The sequence below is a fragment of the Drosophila gunungcola genome, chromosome 3R, assembly GCF_025200985.1.
Source record: "Drosophila gunungcola strain Sukarami chromosome 3R, Dgunungcola_SK_2, whole genome shotgun sequence".
Classification (NCBI taxonomy): Eukaryota; Metazoa; Arthropoda; class Insecta; order Diptera; family Drosophilidae; genus Drosophila; species Drosophila gunungcola.
Window position 1 is genome coordinate 29,833,385 of NC_069139.1, and position 19,856 is coordinate 29,853,240.

At 36.9% G+C, this 19,856-nt stretch overlaps 1 protein-coding gene across 1 annotated transcript; it reads right to left on the bottom strand.

Moving 5' to 3' along the window:
• Nucleotides 1-544: 544 nt before the first annotated feature.
• LOC128266413 (uncharacterized) lies at nucleotides 545-2,844 on the bottom strand. The gene has a single exon (XM_053002913.1). It carries the CDS (start codon nucleotides 2,648-2,650, stop codon nucleotides 1,805-1,807), a length of 846 nt encoding a protein of 281 aa, XP_052858873.1. The 5' UTR covers nucleotides 2,651-2,844; the 3' UTR covers nucleotides 545-1,804.
• Between the last annotated feature and the right edge of the window lie 17,012 nt (nucleotides 2,845-19,856).

Genomic DNA, 19,856 nt, shown 5'->3' on the forward strand with positions numbered 1-19,856 from the left:
AATTTTCGTCCCTGCAAGTAGTGACGGAAGTGTTTGATACCATTGACTACTGCTAGCGTTTCTAACTCATACGAATGATATTTTGACTCAGCAGGGGATGTGCATTTACTATAATATTCTACTATTTTTCGTTAATTTTATGCAACAATATAGCACCATAGCCAATCGAACTTGCATCGGTGTGCAATTCTATTGCATGTTTCGGGTCGAATATAGTCAACACAGGTGCCTGCGTCAAAACTGTTATAATTTTAGTCCTTATTTGCTCATGTTGCTGTTGCCAAGAAAAATCAGAATTTTTCTTTGATGTGAGTTGATACAAAGGCTTAAGCGTTTCCGAGAATTTTGGAACGAACTGTCTAAAATACGAAGCCAATCCTATGAATTGTCGTAATTGCGACACAGATTGTGGAGGCGGTAAATCTAACAATGCTTTTACTTTACGTGCGTTTGGACTAATTTCTCCGTTACTTATCTCAAAACCTAGGTATTCTATGCGAGTTTTAAGAAAGGAGCACTTGGTTATGTTACATGAAAATCCCGCTTTACTCAATGTTTCTAATACAATACGCAACCGTTCTAAACCTTCTTCTTTAGTTTCGGCTATAACCAACACGTCATCAATGTAAACGACAGCGCATGAGTGTGCCAGTGATCCCAATGCTCTTGTTATGGCCCTCTGAAAAACAGAAGGAGCATTTTTCAAGCCAAAAGGCATGGTCAAAAACTCGTACTGGCCCTCTGGAGTCACAAACGCGGTTCGTTCAATTGAATTTTCGTGTACTGGAATTTGGTAAAAACCACTAGCCATATCTAAGCACGAGAAATATTTTGCACCGCGAAGCCGGGCAATTTGGTCTGCGATAAGAGGCAATGGATACCCATCAGCAATGGTATTATCATTTAACATCCTGTAGTCCACACAAAGACGATCAGTGCCATTTTTCTTTTTCACTAACATCATTGGGCTGGCGAAAGGTGAGCAACTTGGACGGATAATATTTGCTTTTAACAACTCATCGATTTTACAACGCACCAGGTTTTTCTCTTCCTCGCCAAGCCTATAGGGACGTCGTTGCACTGTCTTTTGTGGATCTATTAACTTTATTTCCAACAGCCCTGTCGAGACTCGAGTTTTTGGTATTCCACTAATGAACCAGTCAGAGTAGCATTTTAGGATATTTGTTAAGACAATTTTATCGGAATCAACTAAATCTGTATCAGAACTTATAATATCCTCGTAATCAGTTAAAGTCACCTTATCTATCATTTTCGTTTTATAAATTTGAAATTTATCAGCGTCTATCATCACGCCAAAGCCTTGGCTAAGAATCTCTCGACCAACTAACACATCGTATTTCAAATACTTGTCTAAAATTACGTGTAACAAAATCTCAAAACAGTATTGTTCAATATTTATTTTGCATAAAACTTGTTGAGTGCTATAAATTGCATCGTTACTTATGCCATTCAGTTTTACAACATTATTAACTCTTTTCCCTTTAAATTTATGGGCGACACTTTCCTTGACCAGTGAGCATTCTGCACCGGAATCGAAACAAAATGGAACAGACTCACCGGATGCCTTTATTGTTCCAGAGGGTGGAGCTACTGCGCAGATATCCACTCGCTTCTCAAAAATTCTTTCGCATCCACCTGATCGGACTTTAGGACATGCGGATGCAAAGTGCCCAATTTCGCCACATTTGAAGCATTTGACACCAGATCGATCTTTCACACCCGTCGTATTTGTGCCGCTGTAGGTTTTGCCTTTACTCTGGCCCTGCTGCAAACGTGCCCGACATTAGGCATACTTATGCCCAACCTTTCCGCAGTAGTTGCATTTCACCAGGGACGGAGATTTGAACTTTTTGCGATCCGAGCCAGTTGCATCGTCTTCTAGGCTACGCTTCATGAAGGAGTGTGCCTGCAACTGTTGTTGTAGCTCATTGCGAGTTTTTACATTGGTGGTAAAAATCCAGCGCGCCAACTTGCTGTCAACTTGAGCCATGTGAGCCAAAGTTACAGACACAGCTATTTCTTCTAAATCCTTGGCTTTCCATTTAGACATAAGCATCGTGACAATCCGGCTGCCGTATTCAGCAAAGCCTTCTTCTGGTTTCGGTCGACCCTTCAATACATTGAGAACCATGCCAGCAGAGGTTTCAATTCCAACAAAACGCTGAAGAAACAGTTCCCTGAACTGCTCCCAAGTGATGCCGGCAAAGCATATTTGTGAAAGCCACTGTGATGCGGTGCCTTCTAGTGCTTTACTTAGTGCTATCACCAGATTGCTACCTTGGAGAACGTTATCAGCAAATATAAGGTCCACCGTGCTGCACCAAGATGAGGGCTCCACTCCAGCCACGTCAGGGTTAAATTTTGGTAAGGTATTGTGTGAAGCTTTACCATCGGATTGCGGCGCCTTTGGAGTCTGCATGTTTTTAATTATTTCCATCAGGTTGCGATTTTGCAGTTCCAATGCTAACAAATGTGGATCAGTAGGCAAAGCAGATCCCACTTCTGATGTCGGAGATGGCTCATTTATTTCCATTTTTCGGACGCAGCAAGTTCTGTTCGTTTCAGTGGCGTGATCGTAACTGAACTCACTACGCACATTCCAAGTTATTTCACAAGTTTTGCAGATCATAATGCTATCTCTTTTCTACGCCCCTACGAACAGACCTTACTCAACAGCAGAGGATGTCTCTTTTCCTTAGCTGTTGTGCGTTCTGAAAACCACCGTTAGCGACATCGTGTCGCCACTCAAAATGTACATGCATGCACAATGGTCAAACTAACCATTCTATGCCACACATATACAGTGGGCAAATTAATCATTCTACGACATATACAAAAAGGTGATTTGTTTTTTTTAAATGTGTTTTTAAATTGTTTAACATTTTCATTCTCAGACAATCGTGTCTGACTTTGTCTGTCAGAATCTTTCTATCTCTCTCTCGAGCACGCTCCCTTTAACCCTCTCTTCATCTTTCTTTCTCTGACATTCGTTCAATCCTCATGGAGTAAGAAGCGAAATAGAGAGATAGACTAGGTATGCATAGAGTAAGAAACTAAGTTTCTTCTACTACTACTACTACAACTACTACTACTCCATTTCTCTTCCCTCTCACTTCCGCTGTTTACAAAAGTTCTATTTTGTCTTATTCTTTACATTCAGAAGTCGAAGCAGCTGCAAGTAAAACAGAATAAGCGTTTTTAGGAATTCGTTTGCAGTAGATGGCGAAGCTGCGCGCAACTTTTTTTTAAAATACATATTTTATAAAAAAAAAACAGGAAAAAAACAAGGAGGCTTGTTATACGCAAAGTATTACAACTTAAAAACATATTTAAAAGTGTGGCTTAAGTTGAGGTTAAAGATTGGTTGATTGGAACCAGAGAATTTTTAGAAAACTAATATATAATATTATATTTATAATATTTTTATTGTTTTTCAGATGAATGTGGACTAGCAAAACTCTGGCTTAGCTACAATGTTATGCCCACGAGGGAAGTCCCCGCCAAGTGGAGCAGTCTTTACGAAATAAGGCGATCATTTTTTCAATCTTCGGCGACCCTAGACGACATTTTCCTGGAATACCCAATTCTTCGGCAGTCGTTTTGACACGTTCTGGGAAGAGTTACAGTAATATTCGGCTGATAAAAATTTAAATATGTGTATTTTTACAGGTGGACTCAGACTGCGTTTGCTCATTCCCAGGCAAGGATAAAGTCCTCGTGGATAACTGTGGTTATTTTAAATCTAAAATATTCCCAATATTTAAAAACAACATATCGAGAAAAAAATTATTGTGCTCTCGTAAAAAAATTGAATGAGGAGTCAAATGGTAAGCCCAAATTTATATTTTTATCAAGAAAGAAAGAAAACTTGGGCAAGCCGAAAAGTCAATGACATGAACTCCGATATTAATAAAGTTAAAATCGTTATTATAAAATAGTATACAATTGCTAAATCTCGAAGTATATTAATATTTTAAGGCAATTGTAAAACATAACTTGATCTGAAATTGTAATGAAAGTAAAACTTATATATCTTGGGCCGTTGCAATGGTTTATATCAATAAGGTAGCTCCAAAATAAAATGTATCGAAAAACATAGATACAGTCCACTATCTATGTATGTCACTTGTATATCATTAATACTTTTTGCAGAATGTTCAGAAGAACACAATTTATCATAAAGTATAAGATTTTATGAGAATTTTATGTCATGTTTATCGATCTAGAGCCTTCATTTATGATCTGTTACTCAAGGGTGCAGTTCTAAGCACTTGTTATCTAAGATGTGACCCAAACACTGCACCAAAAGGCCCCTGTGCGGGGTAGAGATGGGTCGGCCATTCATGATACATAGTATCGATATATCGAATATTTGGGCTTAGAAACACTATCGAGACTTCAAATTCAATAGTAAACGATAGTGGCAAAAAGTTGTACGTCACTACGCCTCGTGTAGGCGTTTATTGGTGTTGGCAGGGTAAGCCTCTTATGACGGGAGACCGCCACAGTTTCTAAAATAGGGCAAGGATCCCCTTATATGTGGGAGTTATTTTATGCCAGAGATCCAGCAGTAATGCCTTGTGGTACTGAGAGCAGAATTTGGAGCGTTCGCCCTAGGTTTCAGTCATTTTTTACAAAATAGATTTTACATTCAAATTACATAAAAAATTGCGCTAACCTTGCACATAGAAAACAGCTGTTGCAGTGGTGGCACGAACAAAATATCGTTAAACATCTGTATTTTCCGGTATTTTCTCTAAAATCGTTCGGGGCGAATGGTTTTTAATCGCATTTAAAAATCGCATTTATTTTAAATGCGGCATTTAGCCTTATGGGATTCCCTGTGTAAATAAATGCGCATTAGGCTAAATGCGTTTTAATGCGCCAATGGAATCAGGCTAATAAGCAAAGCTAGACCATGTGTAATAGCGTGATTCCATTGCCGCATTAGTGGACTTTTTAAATGTGCCTGATTCCATTGGCGCATTAGCATTTAGCTAATGCTACTCCGACATGTGAGTGGCACGAGCAGCTGATCTGGGTTTGTTTATTTTGCATTTCGGCAAATCAAAAAGAAATTAATCAAAATTAATGAACATGAGTGAGTTTACTAAACTCTGTAATGCTCAGCAGGACATCTATAATGCGACCGAGGCATTTGCCAACTTGGACGACAAGGAAGAGAAGCTGATTACGGTGTTATGACGGGTTTGCAATGGAGACCACCACAGTTTCCAAAAAGGGCTAGGATCCCCGTATATGTGGGAGTTATTTTATGCCAGAGATCCAGCAGTAATGCATTGTGGTACTGCGAGCAGAATTTGCAGCGTGCGCCTTCGTTTTCAGTCATTTTTATACAAAATAGATTTTAAATTCAAAAGAAATCAAAAATTGCGCCAACCTTGCATATAGAAAACAGCTGTTGTAGTGGTGGCACGAACAAAATATCGTTCAACATCGGTATTTTCTGGTATTTTTTCTATATATGTTCGGGGCGAATGGTTTTTAATCGCATTTAAAAATCGCATTTATTTTAAATGCGGCATTTAGCCTTATGGGATTCCCTGTGTAAAAAATGCGCATTAGGCTAAATGCGTTTTAATGCGCCAATGGAATCAGGCTATAAATACTCACTATAACTTGGTTTTTCAACCAGAACCTCTGGACCTCGATGAAATATTGACCTCCAACCTGTTACTTTTTATTTTTTGCTATGGAGAAGATACATTTTGCTTGTTTGATATAGTTCAACTCCGGTTATATACAATTAGAAAAACAAGAAAGGAAGCAAACTTCGGCAAGCCGAAGTTTATATACTCTTGCAGCTATTGTAAAAATTAAATAATCTTGAAAACATTAAAATTATCATTTACTTGCGTATATGTTTAAAAACATTGATGAAATAATTATTTGCAGCTTATTTATTGGATCGTTCTTATGGCAGCTATATGATATCGTTTTCCGATTTTAATAAAATTAAAAGCGTAATTCTGAACTGTTAAATTATTGATTAGTCAACAAAAATTTCTAAAAAAAATTACAAAATAAAAAAGTTAAAATTTTTTTTATATTTTTATTGTTTCCATTGGAACTTTATGCTATAGTCGTCTGATCTTGATGAAAATTAAACCGTCGTTCTTACCCAGCCGTCAATTTGTATACAGAATTGGGGCCTTTATTTATATGTTTAGAAAAACCTTTTACCCAGTATTCCATAAGCAATTAATAAAATAAAAGCAGTGAAAATTAGTTTTAAACCCATTTGGAACATCTATTATCAAAAATATCAAGCGTTTCAGTGGGCTCTGTGGGACTGGGCTAAAATTTACGAGTTATATAGCAGCAAGCTTTGAATTAAGGGCGTGTTTTTTTTAGCAAGGACATGATCCTTTTTTTTCTGAAAAACTGTGTTTCGAAAGCTTTATTTTTAACTCCGTATTAGTTTTCACCACCTTTGTATCGGAGCTTTACATTTGCAAAGCTTTCAGGAACCAAAAGCCTTTTCGCTTTATTAAAAGTGTTCTGTAAAAAGTTTCATATATTTTGCCCGTGTTCTTTATGTTGCATTTTAATTTCCGTTAAGGAATATAATGCATACAAAAAATAATTTTGTATATATTTTTTATGATATTTCTTGTTGGGAAATACCTTTTGGTAAAAATGTTTTATTGCACACATAATTTCATTTTGTAGTAATAATTACTTACTTTAATTTGTCAATGCTATAGCATTTTAGGTAAAACTCATAAATGGAAGCTTCAAATTAAAAGGAAATTTTGATATATTTTATGCTTACTGCTGCGTTTCCGAAAAATCGGACTCACCTGCAGCTAAAATCACTGCATTATTCTCTTTAGTTTCACAGCTTCTTATAGCCAAAAGGTGCTGATTTGGCCAGCAAAAATCGGGGTCAATGGTTAGAAATAATGAAAGACTTTGTGGCTTGGGAAAGTGTCCCCGGTCTGGCCATGATTTTATGTGGGGGTTTTCCGCGGGACCCTGGCTTCGAATAGAAGCTGTGAGTGCAACTGGCTGCTAGCCATATAAATCATAATTTCTAAGAAATAAATCGTTTACGGACAATTTAACCGTCGCAGCCGTTTCTGGCCAAAACTGCAACAGTCGTAGGAACTTTGTGACTCAGTTTCCGGTAATTTTTTCTGCGAGGTTGCTGGGATTTTTGTGTCTTGCAGCCAAGGGCCGCACAATAAAATGATCAACGGAAGTGCATTTGTACGGGAGCACGTTTCTTTTATTTTAAGAAGACTTAGCCTCTTGGTGAATCAAATGGTTAAAAGTATGTTTAATATTGGAGTCCAGGTCAACTCCATGTGCAGGTGATTGATGTCTTTCCCTGTCAGCTGCATAATGCCCATCTCCCCTGCTAATAGCTCATTCCCCATTCCTACATTTAAGAAATCCTCTTCCAATTTTGAATCGGTTTTATGTACGAAAGGACCAAAGTATGCTGATGATGCATTTGGTTTTGGGGTAAGTATTTTGCAATTTGGGAGCCACTTACCGAACCACAAAACCCCAAGCGAAAAGCATACAAAACAGGAGGAAAGTGCACGGAGAAAAACGAAACCAAATAGCGTAAAAATGTACTTCCTTTTCAAATCGAAATCGTTTTAAGGCTTAGCGAATTCTTCACTTCTTACTAATACGTACTGTCGCCTGTTTATATAATTTAATTTATTTTAATATTATATTTGTGGCGTAAACTTGTTATATTTCATTACCTTTAACAACTAGATAGCTTTGTCACCTCTCGAAGCCTAAATTTGGTAATAAATGTGGTGACCTACATTCAAACAAATCTAAGACTTAAGTGCACATGGGGATACACAAAATCAAATTTTCTTTCATTTGCGTTGATCTCAGTTCAATAAACAATTCAAAAACAATAAGAACAATCACTGCCAGAATTAATGATTGAAGTCTTCTTAAGAGTGCTAAAGTATTAAAAAAAAAAAGTATATTTCTGTATTAAGAAAGAAAGGGGCTAATTTTTTTTTTTTACAGCTGAAAGCTTAATCTGGACCAGTGCAGCCACAAAACTCCTGTCGCTGTACCTCAAAATCAAAAAATGTTTGCAAAATAAATAAAAAAGTTAATTGAATTTATGATTTTTAATTTATTTTTGTTTTGTTTAAGTTCTCTTCTTATCGATATCTTAACCATCGCTAGCATATATGTATTAAGTATTAAGTATCAAGTATCAAGTACTTTTTTTCGATTCTCTTTTGCTGATCATGATGGAAGAATTTTTGGATCATGATCAGTGATCATACGTTTTCAGCAGAGCTATATTAAGAAATCTTTCAATGATCAGTGATCATGTTGTTCTGCTAAATACGCCCATTGCTTGCAGTTGTTAGTGGTTATAATTCCAAATATTGTCGAAGCAAAAACCTTACATTTCCCACGTTAAGCTGCCTATGCAAAAGAAAAAAAGACTGAAAAAGACTGTCAATTGAAATTAACTAAAAATAATTTTACAAACAAAGAAAGCCCAGGTTGCTACGTCACATCAGCCACTTCTTAAAACTCTTGTATTTTTTAGCCAATTTATAACCATTATTTATTTGTAACTTACTGACTTTAATCGTAATGCTGATAAATGTTTTTTTTAACAGTAATAGTAAATAAATCCTCAATATAAATTAAGGAAAGTGTTCAAAAATAAAACGCACTTCGCTAAATAATAATTTTATAGCAAACCATACCACCACCAAAATAAAATTAAAATATAATTTATATATATTTTTTTCAGTGAAATCATGATTTTGCTTGTGGGAGTGTGTTTGTGCGTTACAGCTGCGTATGCTGTCCAGTTGCAATCTCGTTCTCATGGGGGTGTCCATGTTTGCGGTTCGAAGCGATTCTGCATTGATAACAGACGTTTAGCAACTTGCATCTCACTGCTCTTCCGAAAATCTAATTTATACACATTTCTTAGACATTGGTCGTTTTCGGCAGAGAAGGAGAACCGGAATGATGTCAGTCCGAATATGCAGGCAATTTTGAACTTGACATTCAGACAATTGGACGGGTTTGATTTTCATTCGCTTACGTTTGCATGCCGGCACAAGACAGACACACACAATAACCAAATTCAGTTAACAAGAAAATTTGAACATTATTTAATGGGTATAGTTCACTACCCACTGGAGTATTAAAACATATAATAAATTTTACCAGGCAATCAAAGTTTCTGTGTTCATTTCGTGTGTAGCATTTTGGCAATACGAATATGCAATGTCTAAACATAAACACGAGTTCTCGAAGGCATTACTCGAAGGGGCTGCGAAGGGGCGAAGCTAAAAAGGGGTGCCCTAAACAAACACACCGAGCTCGGTGACATGTGCAGGCAGTGCGAGCAGTTCCTCTATATCCCCGTTTTCCCCTCCCTCCAAGATCAGGGAGGATATACCCCCGATATTCCCTCCCTTCGAGAAGCTAATTAAAGCGCGCACGCGTGTGTGATGTGCCACGCCAGATGTTAGCTTGTAGATGTCTCACCCAACCAGCGTCAAAACGCAAGGAACATGTCTCCAGGGGAGTGAAGAAGTGAGGCTGTAGCTGCAGCCTCAACACTGAGAAGAAAACCTTGTTCCTTCAAGCAACTTTATGAATGTATAGGGGCCTTAGTTAAAAATTGTAATGCTTCTGTTAAAGAAGAGCCGTGGGTGTGAAATTTGTGTAAAATTTATTCAAAATTCATTAAAGCGAATTTATAAGGAATTAGTGACTTATTGGTTTTAAAACTCCTTTGAAAAATATTTGGTAATGTGTATTGCTGATTAGCATCAACACTCAACATGATCTAGCCATGTCCATTCTCCAGTTCTACTCCCAGATAATAATTTCAAAAGTTTAATTTTTATTGCTTACTACCTGTAATGTTAAGAAAGTTGAATGATCTTTTAGAAAAAAAACTTTTGCTAAAGTCGAACTTTTGGACCGATGTTCTGTATCACATAAAAAGATCGAAAAATAAATTTAATTAAATTGTAACTTCGTTATAGTATTTTTTATACCCGTTACTCGTAGAGTACGAATCAAGCTATTATTTTAGAATTTATAAGCAAAAATGTTACAGTGCGGCAGATGGCGCCAAATAAAACACCAGTATCTATTTTGAAATTGATAATCTTATTGAATGGTAACTAATAGTCGGGGCACTCGACTAGAGCGTTCCTTCCTGTTTAATTTTATTTCTGTTTTAAGTTTACAAAAAAACTCAGACGACTTTGATTTTATAGAAAATATAAAAAGATTGATTGATAAAAGAAAGAATGTGTGGAAACATCAAAGACTGGAATATTTATAATAATTTGAAAGAAAAACGAGTTTGTGCAATAAAAATAAACACGACGTAAAGTTGTAATATTTTTCTCAGTGCACGCAGCCTCCGTACGCCTTATTCTAATCTATACCGCACCATATTTTAAATTTAGCATAACACTGAGCTCCGAAGAGGAGGCTGGCTGGCAACTTTATGCTAAGGTCGCCTCATCAACAACATCTTGGGACCTTTGCCGCCTTGGCTGCGGGGTGTTTGAACTGAGAGTTGGCGTTGCGTGTTTTGTTTTGATTTGATTTTTGTCGCCGCCACCACCGACGCCATTAAAAGGTAAACAAACTTTTTTTTGTCCAGGCCTCGGGCGACATCAAGTACCAAAAATTCTGAGGAGATGGAACAACTTAGTTGATGAGAGTTTAAAAAGTTTAGATTAAATCAGTTAATGTAAACTATTAATGAGCAGCTCTCCCAACTCTATTGTCATTGGCCATAGAAGTACATTTTTTCACATCAAAACAAAGAATTTTCTTACGATTAATAACCATTTTGTTATTAATATTCATTCGAGCTAAATGTGACCTCCGAAATATTCAGGATAAAAGTTGTGATGATAAAACTGAAAACCAGTACCAAGACCCTTATATTAAGCTTACATGAGTATTTAAATTTCGTTGAAAATATGCTGATTATATCTAATGATTCAGTTCAGTTGGACTCAACCTGTAGACAAGATGCATAAATTTGCTGTATTTATTTGTAGCTAAAACGTAATAAATCCAAAGATTTTAAACACATGAACGCAGGAATAGCAGTCGTTTGAAATGATGAAATTCATTTTCCATGCCATGCTAAATAACATGCTCAGCCGCGTGGTGTTTTCTGTGAACTGTGGAGATAAGCCGGCGATTGAAAATCAAAAATGCATTGGCATGGAACGAACTAGCTTATTCGCACTCATCTTTTTGTGCTATTTTATATGGAATTTATATGAAATATGAACTTTTCAGAAATATTGCAAGGGGTAAAATGCGCTAACAACTGTCAGTACATAAATACCAAAAAAAGCAGATTGAATTTTAAACATATTCGGAAATTTGCATACATACATTTTGGGAAATGCATTGAAATACACTTACAAGGGTGGAAAAAGTAAGTGCAACAGCAAGGATGAAATAATTTTTTTATTTTGACCAGAAAAATGACATATTGATTGACTAATTCAATGGGAATAAAGTTTTTCTATATCTGACATTTATGTAAGTTTATAAGCCATTTGGTGTTATTGTTGAGTTGACAAGGGCATCATCAAACCCGGCTAATCCATGCTGTAAACATTTTCGCTGTTGCGCTCTCCATTATTGCTACCAAAAATATATGCGAAACAAAAGCCTTTCCACATTTTTGGTCGAGGTTGGCTAGAAAAGAATGAAAATTGTTTCTAGCAATAACGATGAACAAAAAAAAGCAAATAAAATTGGGCGATACATAGAAACAACATGCGGTGGAACACGGCTTGGGTGTATGTTCTCGCAAAGCCAAGGCAAAAAATAAATGTTTATACATATATATATATATATTTCCGGGTGAAGCTGAATTTTTTCTAAAAAAATGTTGTATGATATAGGGGTTTTATTTGTTCTTAGATTTTTTATTTGAATTGTACACGGACAATTGTTTTGTTTGTTCCGTTCGGTTTGCTCCTCGTTTTCTTTACTGCGAACGGGTAAATAAATTGCACTGAAAAGTGCAGGAAAATAGTTAAGTGATTGATTTAGTGCTGCCTGGGGGCACCCTTCCTCTATTTGAACATTTTTCCCTGCTTGACAGCTCTGGGGCTTGGAAAGTTGCGAACCGAAATTGATTTCAGTGCGGGAGTTTCTACCAACAAATTGAGGGGGGTCCGAAATTTCCATGACTGAATTGAGCCCGAAATTTATTAACAATGAAATGCGATAGGTGGACCAGAGAGTTGGGGGGAAAGGCCTGATGCTTTGACCTGAATAATGTGCTAATTTTGGGGAAGTAGTGCAAGCGTTTGGGTGAAAGAAGCATGATATGATTGCAAATTAGCATTTTTCGGTACAATCAGCAAATTTTGGAAAGTTGAATAAATAGATCGACTGCATAGAATGTAGTTAGCAGTTTGAATGAATAATTTAAGCGAATATAAAGTTTTAAAGTCACATTTTCGCACTCGCTTATCAATGAAAGGATTACAAAATTTCCTAAAAGTAAGAAGTTTAAGTAAGTTTTCTGAAAAGCAGTCAAAATAGGGATTTTTATTTAATCTAAGCCATTTTATTTCTAATAAATTTCAATAAAATGGTATATTGTGTTTAAGCTTTCAGTCAATCACTGTAATTAACTTAAGTTGCCACTCTCTCCATTCTTCAATTGACTGTTTCGAATTATTACTACTCAAATAATAGACTGTTGCTTAAGCTGTATGAACGACAACATTAATCCATTAATCATATAGCCTTGTGGTACATAGAAGATCAGATCAACCATTCAGAGCGAATTCCACAATTCAGAAGGGTGCAGTCTTTAGGCAAATGATAAAGCCACCTACCGAGTTTGCACAAACTTGCATCTTGGCCTAAATGCTTCATGACTTCCCTGGGCAGACGATGCGCCAGCCACTTGAGCCGCAAAGCGGCCATTAGCCGACTGATGCGGACAGACGCGATGGGTGGCGGTGGCTGTCACCATCGCCCACCGCCCATCGCTTACCGCCCATCGCTTACCGCCCATAGCCCATCGCCCAGATCGGTTCAAAATGACGGCTACATCACGCTCACAGGAACGTTAACGTGGTACAGGAAAAGGGCTGTGCTGGTAACTGGCAACTTAAGGCATGCAAACTATCTCCCCACTCAGCCGGGCCACTTGAGTTATTTTCCCGCTCGAGTTGGTAAGGGTAATGGTAATAGAGTTGAGTAGCGAGCCAAGATGAGGACGGTAAACTGAGTTCTTAGACAAAGGCGCTGGCAATTCATCTGGAGAGCGCACAAGATGGCAGCAACGGCAGACTTATGCGTTTTAATTAGCAGCAGGCCTACCATGTTGCAGGCTTTTGACGTAATCTTTTATTTGATATTTCTGGGAGTGCAAATTGCACACGTACAGTACTTTAATTGTCGAACGACGCCGTTTTTAATCACACCGAAAATTGCGATAAATCGTTTTCTAATTGCCTCCTTCAGCCAGTGGCTCACTTCGCCGGAGTTCTCTAATGAGTTCGCACATTTGCACGATGTGGGCCTGCCTAACAGCCTAGCAGCCTAACTGCCAAGCTGTTTGCTATATCTTTTATGCATATCTACCAGACACCACGTACGCACATGTGTCAATATGGAGATGGAAAAAGCCAGTGTGCGAGGAAGAGATTTTTTTTTATGGGCTGTAAGTCAACATTCGCTTGGAGTTGTTAAGATAGAAGCAACCATACTTTTTACCAGTGACTGGCCTTTTTTATATTTTAAAGCAAATAAAAGGTTTTAAGTTGTGAACAATATTTGAACAATTTGTATAGTGCCTCTCGAGCTACTCATGTAAATATTTTATCGGAACCCCAGAGGTTATAAATATGACCACCTCCTTCTCAAAGCCTCCATCAAATTCGAGCCATGTCCGCACGATGTGAACCGAGTTTGCAAATTTCTACCGCAGGCTGTGTGCTAATTATGCCGAAATGTGCGGATTTCAAAGACTGGGGATGCTTGGCTTCTGCAGCTTCGACAAGCCGTCTGTTAGATGCTCGGCCAAGTGTCGTCTTACACGTCCAGTCGCCCATTGTTGCTGCTGCCGATATGGCTGGGAAGTAAATGCTTGAATGGGCCATTATCTTCCAATTAGGTATTGTTAATTTGTCCTTGGCTACTTGCAGACGGATCCTGCGGTGAGTTGCACCTCAGCTGTTGTCCCTCATGTGCTGCGTGTCCCTGTGATGCGAATTATACTATGTGTATTAATTATTAATTGCGGATGTCATGTGATGGTAGTAAGACTCGGGTATGGGCATTGAATAGTTTCATAATTGCTTTCCTTGTGAATTTCGATTAGTTTGTTGGTTCTGCGAGGATGGGATTAATTGATTTCTAGTTTCCATCTTATGCGGCAGTGCCAAGATTGTGGAGGCGTTCGGATGGAGTGTGCGCCTGGGAAATAATGTTCTAATAATCTTTAAAACTAGTCTCCTTATTATTAACAACACCTTTTTCAAAACTAAATTTTCCGATTTTTTTAGTAGCTCACTAATATGATAAAGTTTGTGTTTAACAGCACTGCAGATAGGTCGAACTTTCGCTGAATTGTTTCGATCATTTCTATTTGACATCGCTGTCTGATTTTAATAAAAATAAAACCCTCATTTCAATGCAGTTAACTAAACTCGAATAAATTAAAAAAGCGAAGCTATAATTTGTGTACGCATTAAAGGGTGAAAGGGTGTTTTATATGTAAATTATGTGAGAGGTAGAAGGAAGCAGTTCCGACCCTTGATAAATGTATTAATTGATAAATGCTTTTTTAGAATCAATAGACGAGTCGATCTAGTCATGTCCGTCTGTGTGTCCGTCTGGTTGTCTGTGTAATTTTCCAAATCGAACCAATAATTTGCAAACTTTTGACTAAAATTATAATAAGGTAATTATAAAAAAATTTGTGAACTTTAAGCTTAGCTTTAATTTAATATCAGTTCTTATGCGTCAGCCTTTGAGATGTACTAAATGGATCCCAATTTTAGCCCTCTGGCAGCAGCATATCGTCGTCTCCTCCTCTCATCTCGGCTTTCCGCCTAAATTGCTGCACTTGCGACTTGTTTTGTCAGCCCTCGCGGCTCAGAGACCTCGGCCGCGGCACTACATGATTTTCGTGTTTATTTTGGTACGCGCGTGGCAAGTGCAGCGCATAAATGTGGCATGCCCCTCATCGGCAGGCACGTATATATCCCCCATGGGCACATGGCAAAGCTGGAGCCATCAGACGCCAGGAAAGTGGAGTCAGCGCCGGGGGCCAAAGGGTTGTGCACTTGTTGTCATCATCATCATCTTTACCCTCTCATCCTATCCTCATCCACAAACACATCATCTGGCGACACAGCAACAGCAGAGGCATCGGTACACAGCTAAAAACATGGGACTGCTAAAACGTTTTCAAAGTTCTGGAATTCTTCAAAATTAAATAGTCCTTTTTATCATGTATTACATTTCTGGCGTGGTCTTACTGTCCTTAAGCCTTAATTTTCGTGCTGATAGTTCAGAGCATAACTCCTCCCTGTTTTTTTTTTTTTTTGTTTCTTGCTCTATTTCATTTTTTAGTTTATTAAACAATTTGTATTTACAAACGCACTGTCTTTGTTTTCAAAAAGGATTTTTATACCCTTGCAGAGAGTATTTTAAGTAAAGTCAGAAGCTTGCAACGCAGTCAAGAAAACATTTCCGACCCTATAAAGTATATATGTATAACTGATCAGAAAATTGAATAATTAAGCTGAAAATGCACATATACTTATATAATTCGAAATTTATATGTTTAAAAAAATATTTCAATTTGGCAATAGCTGCAAGAATTAATAAACGTCGGCTTGCCGAAGCTTGCTTCCTTTCTTGTTAGTGATAAGTCAAGTCACTTTCAGGTCAGGTGTCGGCTTTGATTTGAGGAAAACATAAAACGCGAATTAACGCGTTTAACGAATTTGATAAAAAAAACCAAAGGCTTTGTTTAGTTTTGTATGATTCTCGCAACTTTTTTTGATTTTAAGAAATATATGTTTCATATCTAAATGACATATTTTTAAAATTTTTTTTTATGTATAGTACTTGTAAACAAAGAAGCAAATAGTGCACCCAATAGATTTCTCTTCCGTGCACAAGGGGAAACTGCATAAATAACAGTGAGTGCGACAAAGTTGCTCTGGTTGCCTGACGATGATGACGTTGATTATGTTTTGGAGGCAACAACTGTTGTCCATATCCACGAAAACAAATCCCCACTAAAAGACCCTCTCTGTTGCTGGGAGCACTTCTGATTGAAAGAAATTTCAGTGTTGTTTTTATATACACTGTTTCTAGTATGATTGATGAGTGCAGCCTCAATCTAAATGCAAAACAAATATGCGGATATTTCGTGATTTCTTTTACCACTTTACCCCAGACAAAGCCTTTTTTAAAATATTGTTTTGACCTTTTACAGCAGGACAAAAAGCTTGCTGTTTAACCGAACATACGGAGAGAAAAGTGTGCAAATATTCCAGAAATAATGCGGATCTGGTACCTACTTGTCTGCCCAGTTGTTTGCCGGCTCGACTTTTGCCTGTTGAAAAATTGCGTTTTAATTAAAAACGCTCAAGTGCACTTAAGTGTGCGCTTTCTCAGCCACGTCAACAATCAGAGGGGCAGTTGTTTCCAACCCACACCCACTACTCCAGCAACAGCAACAACAGCTACAACAATGGCAACGGGACCAGGAAAACGCACAACAACAATTAAGCCGACAACAGTCCCGAAGTGTAAAACAAGAACAAAAGACAACAACCAGTGCAGAAATAAAAGCAAAATAAAATATATATATTAATCAGTACCAAGACGAATTTTAAACTCACTTTTCAAGGGTTATTCGTAAAAACAGTAATATTAAAATATATAATAATTATTTAATTTACCTTTGCGGCTACAACCAATATTACCTTTTTTAACTGCGGTCTCGGGTTTGTTAAAAATTTTGTATTTCGGCTGCGGTTACTGGACACTAACTTAAATGTTTGACTTTGTCGAAAGTGAACAAGTTTCGGTAGGGACTTTTTCGTTTTTATTTTCAATGATATGTATAGGGAAAAAAATTGTCTAAAAGAATCGCATTTGATGCATTTTACATATGAAGGGGGTTTTCTATTCTCGAGGCGAGAAATTGAGTGGTTATTTAGGGAATTAGTTACAAAAGCTATGCTGCATAGATATGAAAAGCTTTATTAATATTATTTTTAGTGACATGTTTTGACTTGTAAATATTGATTTTGAACTTAAAAAAATAAATGCTACAAAACCTTGGAATGTTCCTTTTCACAATACATGTAAGTTTGGCGAGCGGCTTAATCTGAAATCAGAAAATTGTGATTCTTTAGAATCATAGTAACGTCGACTATTTTAACTGAAAATGTTAAACTTTAATTATTCCCTTGCAGAGGGTATTATAATTTTGACCAAAAGATAGCAACGAAGCGTGTTAGAGATATTTCCGACACTATAGGGAGAAGTACTTAATAGGGTTCATAAGATATTTCTACCTGTTACATACTTTTCATACAAAATTCACTTTTATTCAACAAGTAACGGAAATTCAAACTAAAGCTTCTCTGTTTTTAAATTTATACGTATCATATATACCATTAGAAAGATTTTAAAATTTCGTTGATAAACTTATTAAAATCGGACAACAATATCATATAGCTGTCATAAGAACGATCGAAAAATGCTGCGTAAATTCGGCATAGCTTCATTACTTTTAAACATAAACGCAAAAAATGTAAATAAAGTCGTTCTCTTAAATATTTAGTTTTTGTAATACCTGCCAGGTATATATGTAAACTTCCCGAAGCCAGCTTTCTTTCTTGATTAAATTATGTTCTTTACAAGATTATTGTCATTTCTTTATCTCTACAGAAAATGTTATTTCAGCAGAGTGGCCTACGAAAAAGTTGCGTTTTAAAATGGCTAGAAAAAAAGGAATGGTATTTTTAAAATATTGTTTTATTGAATATTGAATGTGGAAAACCACTTCATTCACATGGCTGCCCAAAGGCCTTGCAGTACACCCAAAAAAAGTGGTCATAGAAACTAAACTAATGTTACATGAAATTTAAAAATTGGGTACGAACAATTTCTCAATAAGATGGGTATCAAATAAATGCCACGAAAGTATCGAAATAAAACTTATGTTATTGAAAAACAAGACTACAGTCTTAGGCCCTTCAGTATTGAAATGATATTTGAAGGTATAGGGGTTATATTACTAAGTATTACCTGAACTACTGTCTGTAGTTTATTTTCAAAACACATTTATCTAAACTAAACTTTTAGTTATTTTTTTGGCTATTGGCTTCAATGGCGACTTGAATTTAGGTCGACATCTGTCTCTTGATGGTTGGCACAGTACTTATCCTTTTACGGCATCCCTCAAGAACTAGTCCAACGGGGTGAAATCGCAGCTGCGAGGCGGCCAGTTGTACATAGCCTATTTGGCTAATTATTCGATGTTCGAACGTGCCGAGAAGCACCGTCCTTGGGGAAGAAAAAGTCTTAATACATACCGCGATAGCGGTCACCATTGACGGTTACGGCGGCTCCTGGTTCGATTTCGAAGAAAAACGGCCCAACGATGCTGCCTGCCGCACGTCTTTAAGACGACGTGCAGGTTTTCTGAGCCCCAAGTCCGAGAATTCTGCTTATTGAACTGACCACCGAGGTGGAAATAAGCTTACCCTGAAATATGATTTTTTGATAAAATTACTCATCTTCCACCACCAAGCACTCTTCGGTCCATTGTATGACTTCAGACCGAGGTCTTTAGCCAAATTCGTTTGCATGGACGTGCGAGAAATGTCCAATTTGAGTTGATGTTTACACTTTCGACTGAACGCACTGGTCAAACACGGGAACGCGTTGATCAGTACCGAGCCTGTACCACGCACACGTTAAACACATTTTTCCACAAACTGGAAAAGTATCTATTTTTCGGAATTTTGTGGGCAGTTTTCTTGAAGTTTCAAAATCACCTCTTTGAATGTAAGTTTTCATTTTTTCCCAATTCTCTTCTAGCGTAAACTTAACCATTTCGAAAACCACAAACCTTTAACTAATTATTTGACAAAATGATAATGAAATAAGAAACTGCTAGATGGGTCACCCTGTAATTTGCGGGAAAATAAAGTCTGTATTTTTTTCACTACCAAACTGTATTAAGCAATTTGATTAATTTTATTTCGTTTCAAACTTAAAAAAACAAGCATTGGTATTTGTTCGGAATAATATCAGTCTTTATTTATAAAAAAAATTTATTTAATAATTTGTATAAAGACAATGAAAAACAATTAAATTTAATGTTTATATGAAATCGCTAAATACTTAAATGTTCTATCTATTATATTTTCAGTCAAAAAGTATATAAAACGGTATATAGAGCTTAACTATAGTCATACTTACTCTTTAATATTACTACTTATATTAATATTTTCCCGCTCAGAATCTAACTATATGGTTTCTTGCCTCTGTTTCACAGTTTCAATCCGAATTGATGTTCTTTTTATTTTCTTCAACATTGTTTCGTAATCAATTGTGTTATTCATCCGTTAGCATAGTTAATAGACAATAAATACACTTAAGGGTATATAGAGTTGCATCGCAAATAAGCAGAGAAAATTTATTCCATTTACACAGGGAGCATGAGATGGAGCCAGTACTCCCTGTTTTCGTTCTGCTTCATATTCTCGTTCAGCAAATGAGGATGCCTTCGGTTGAATTGTTACTTT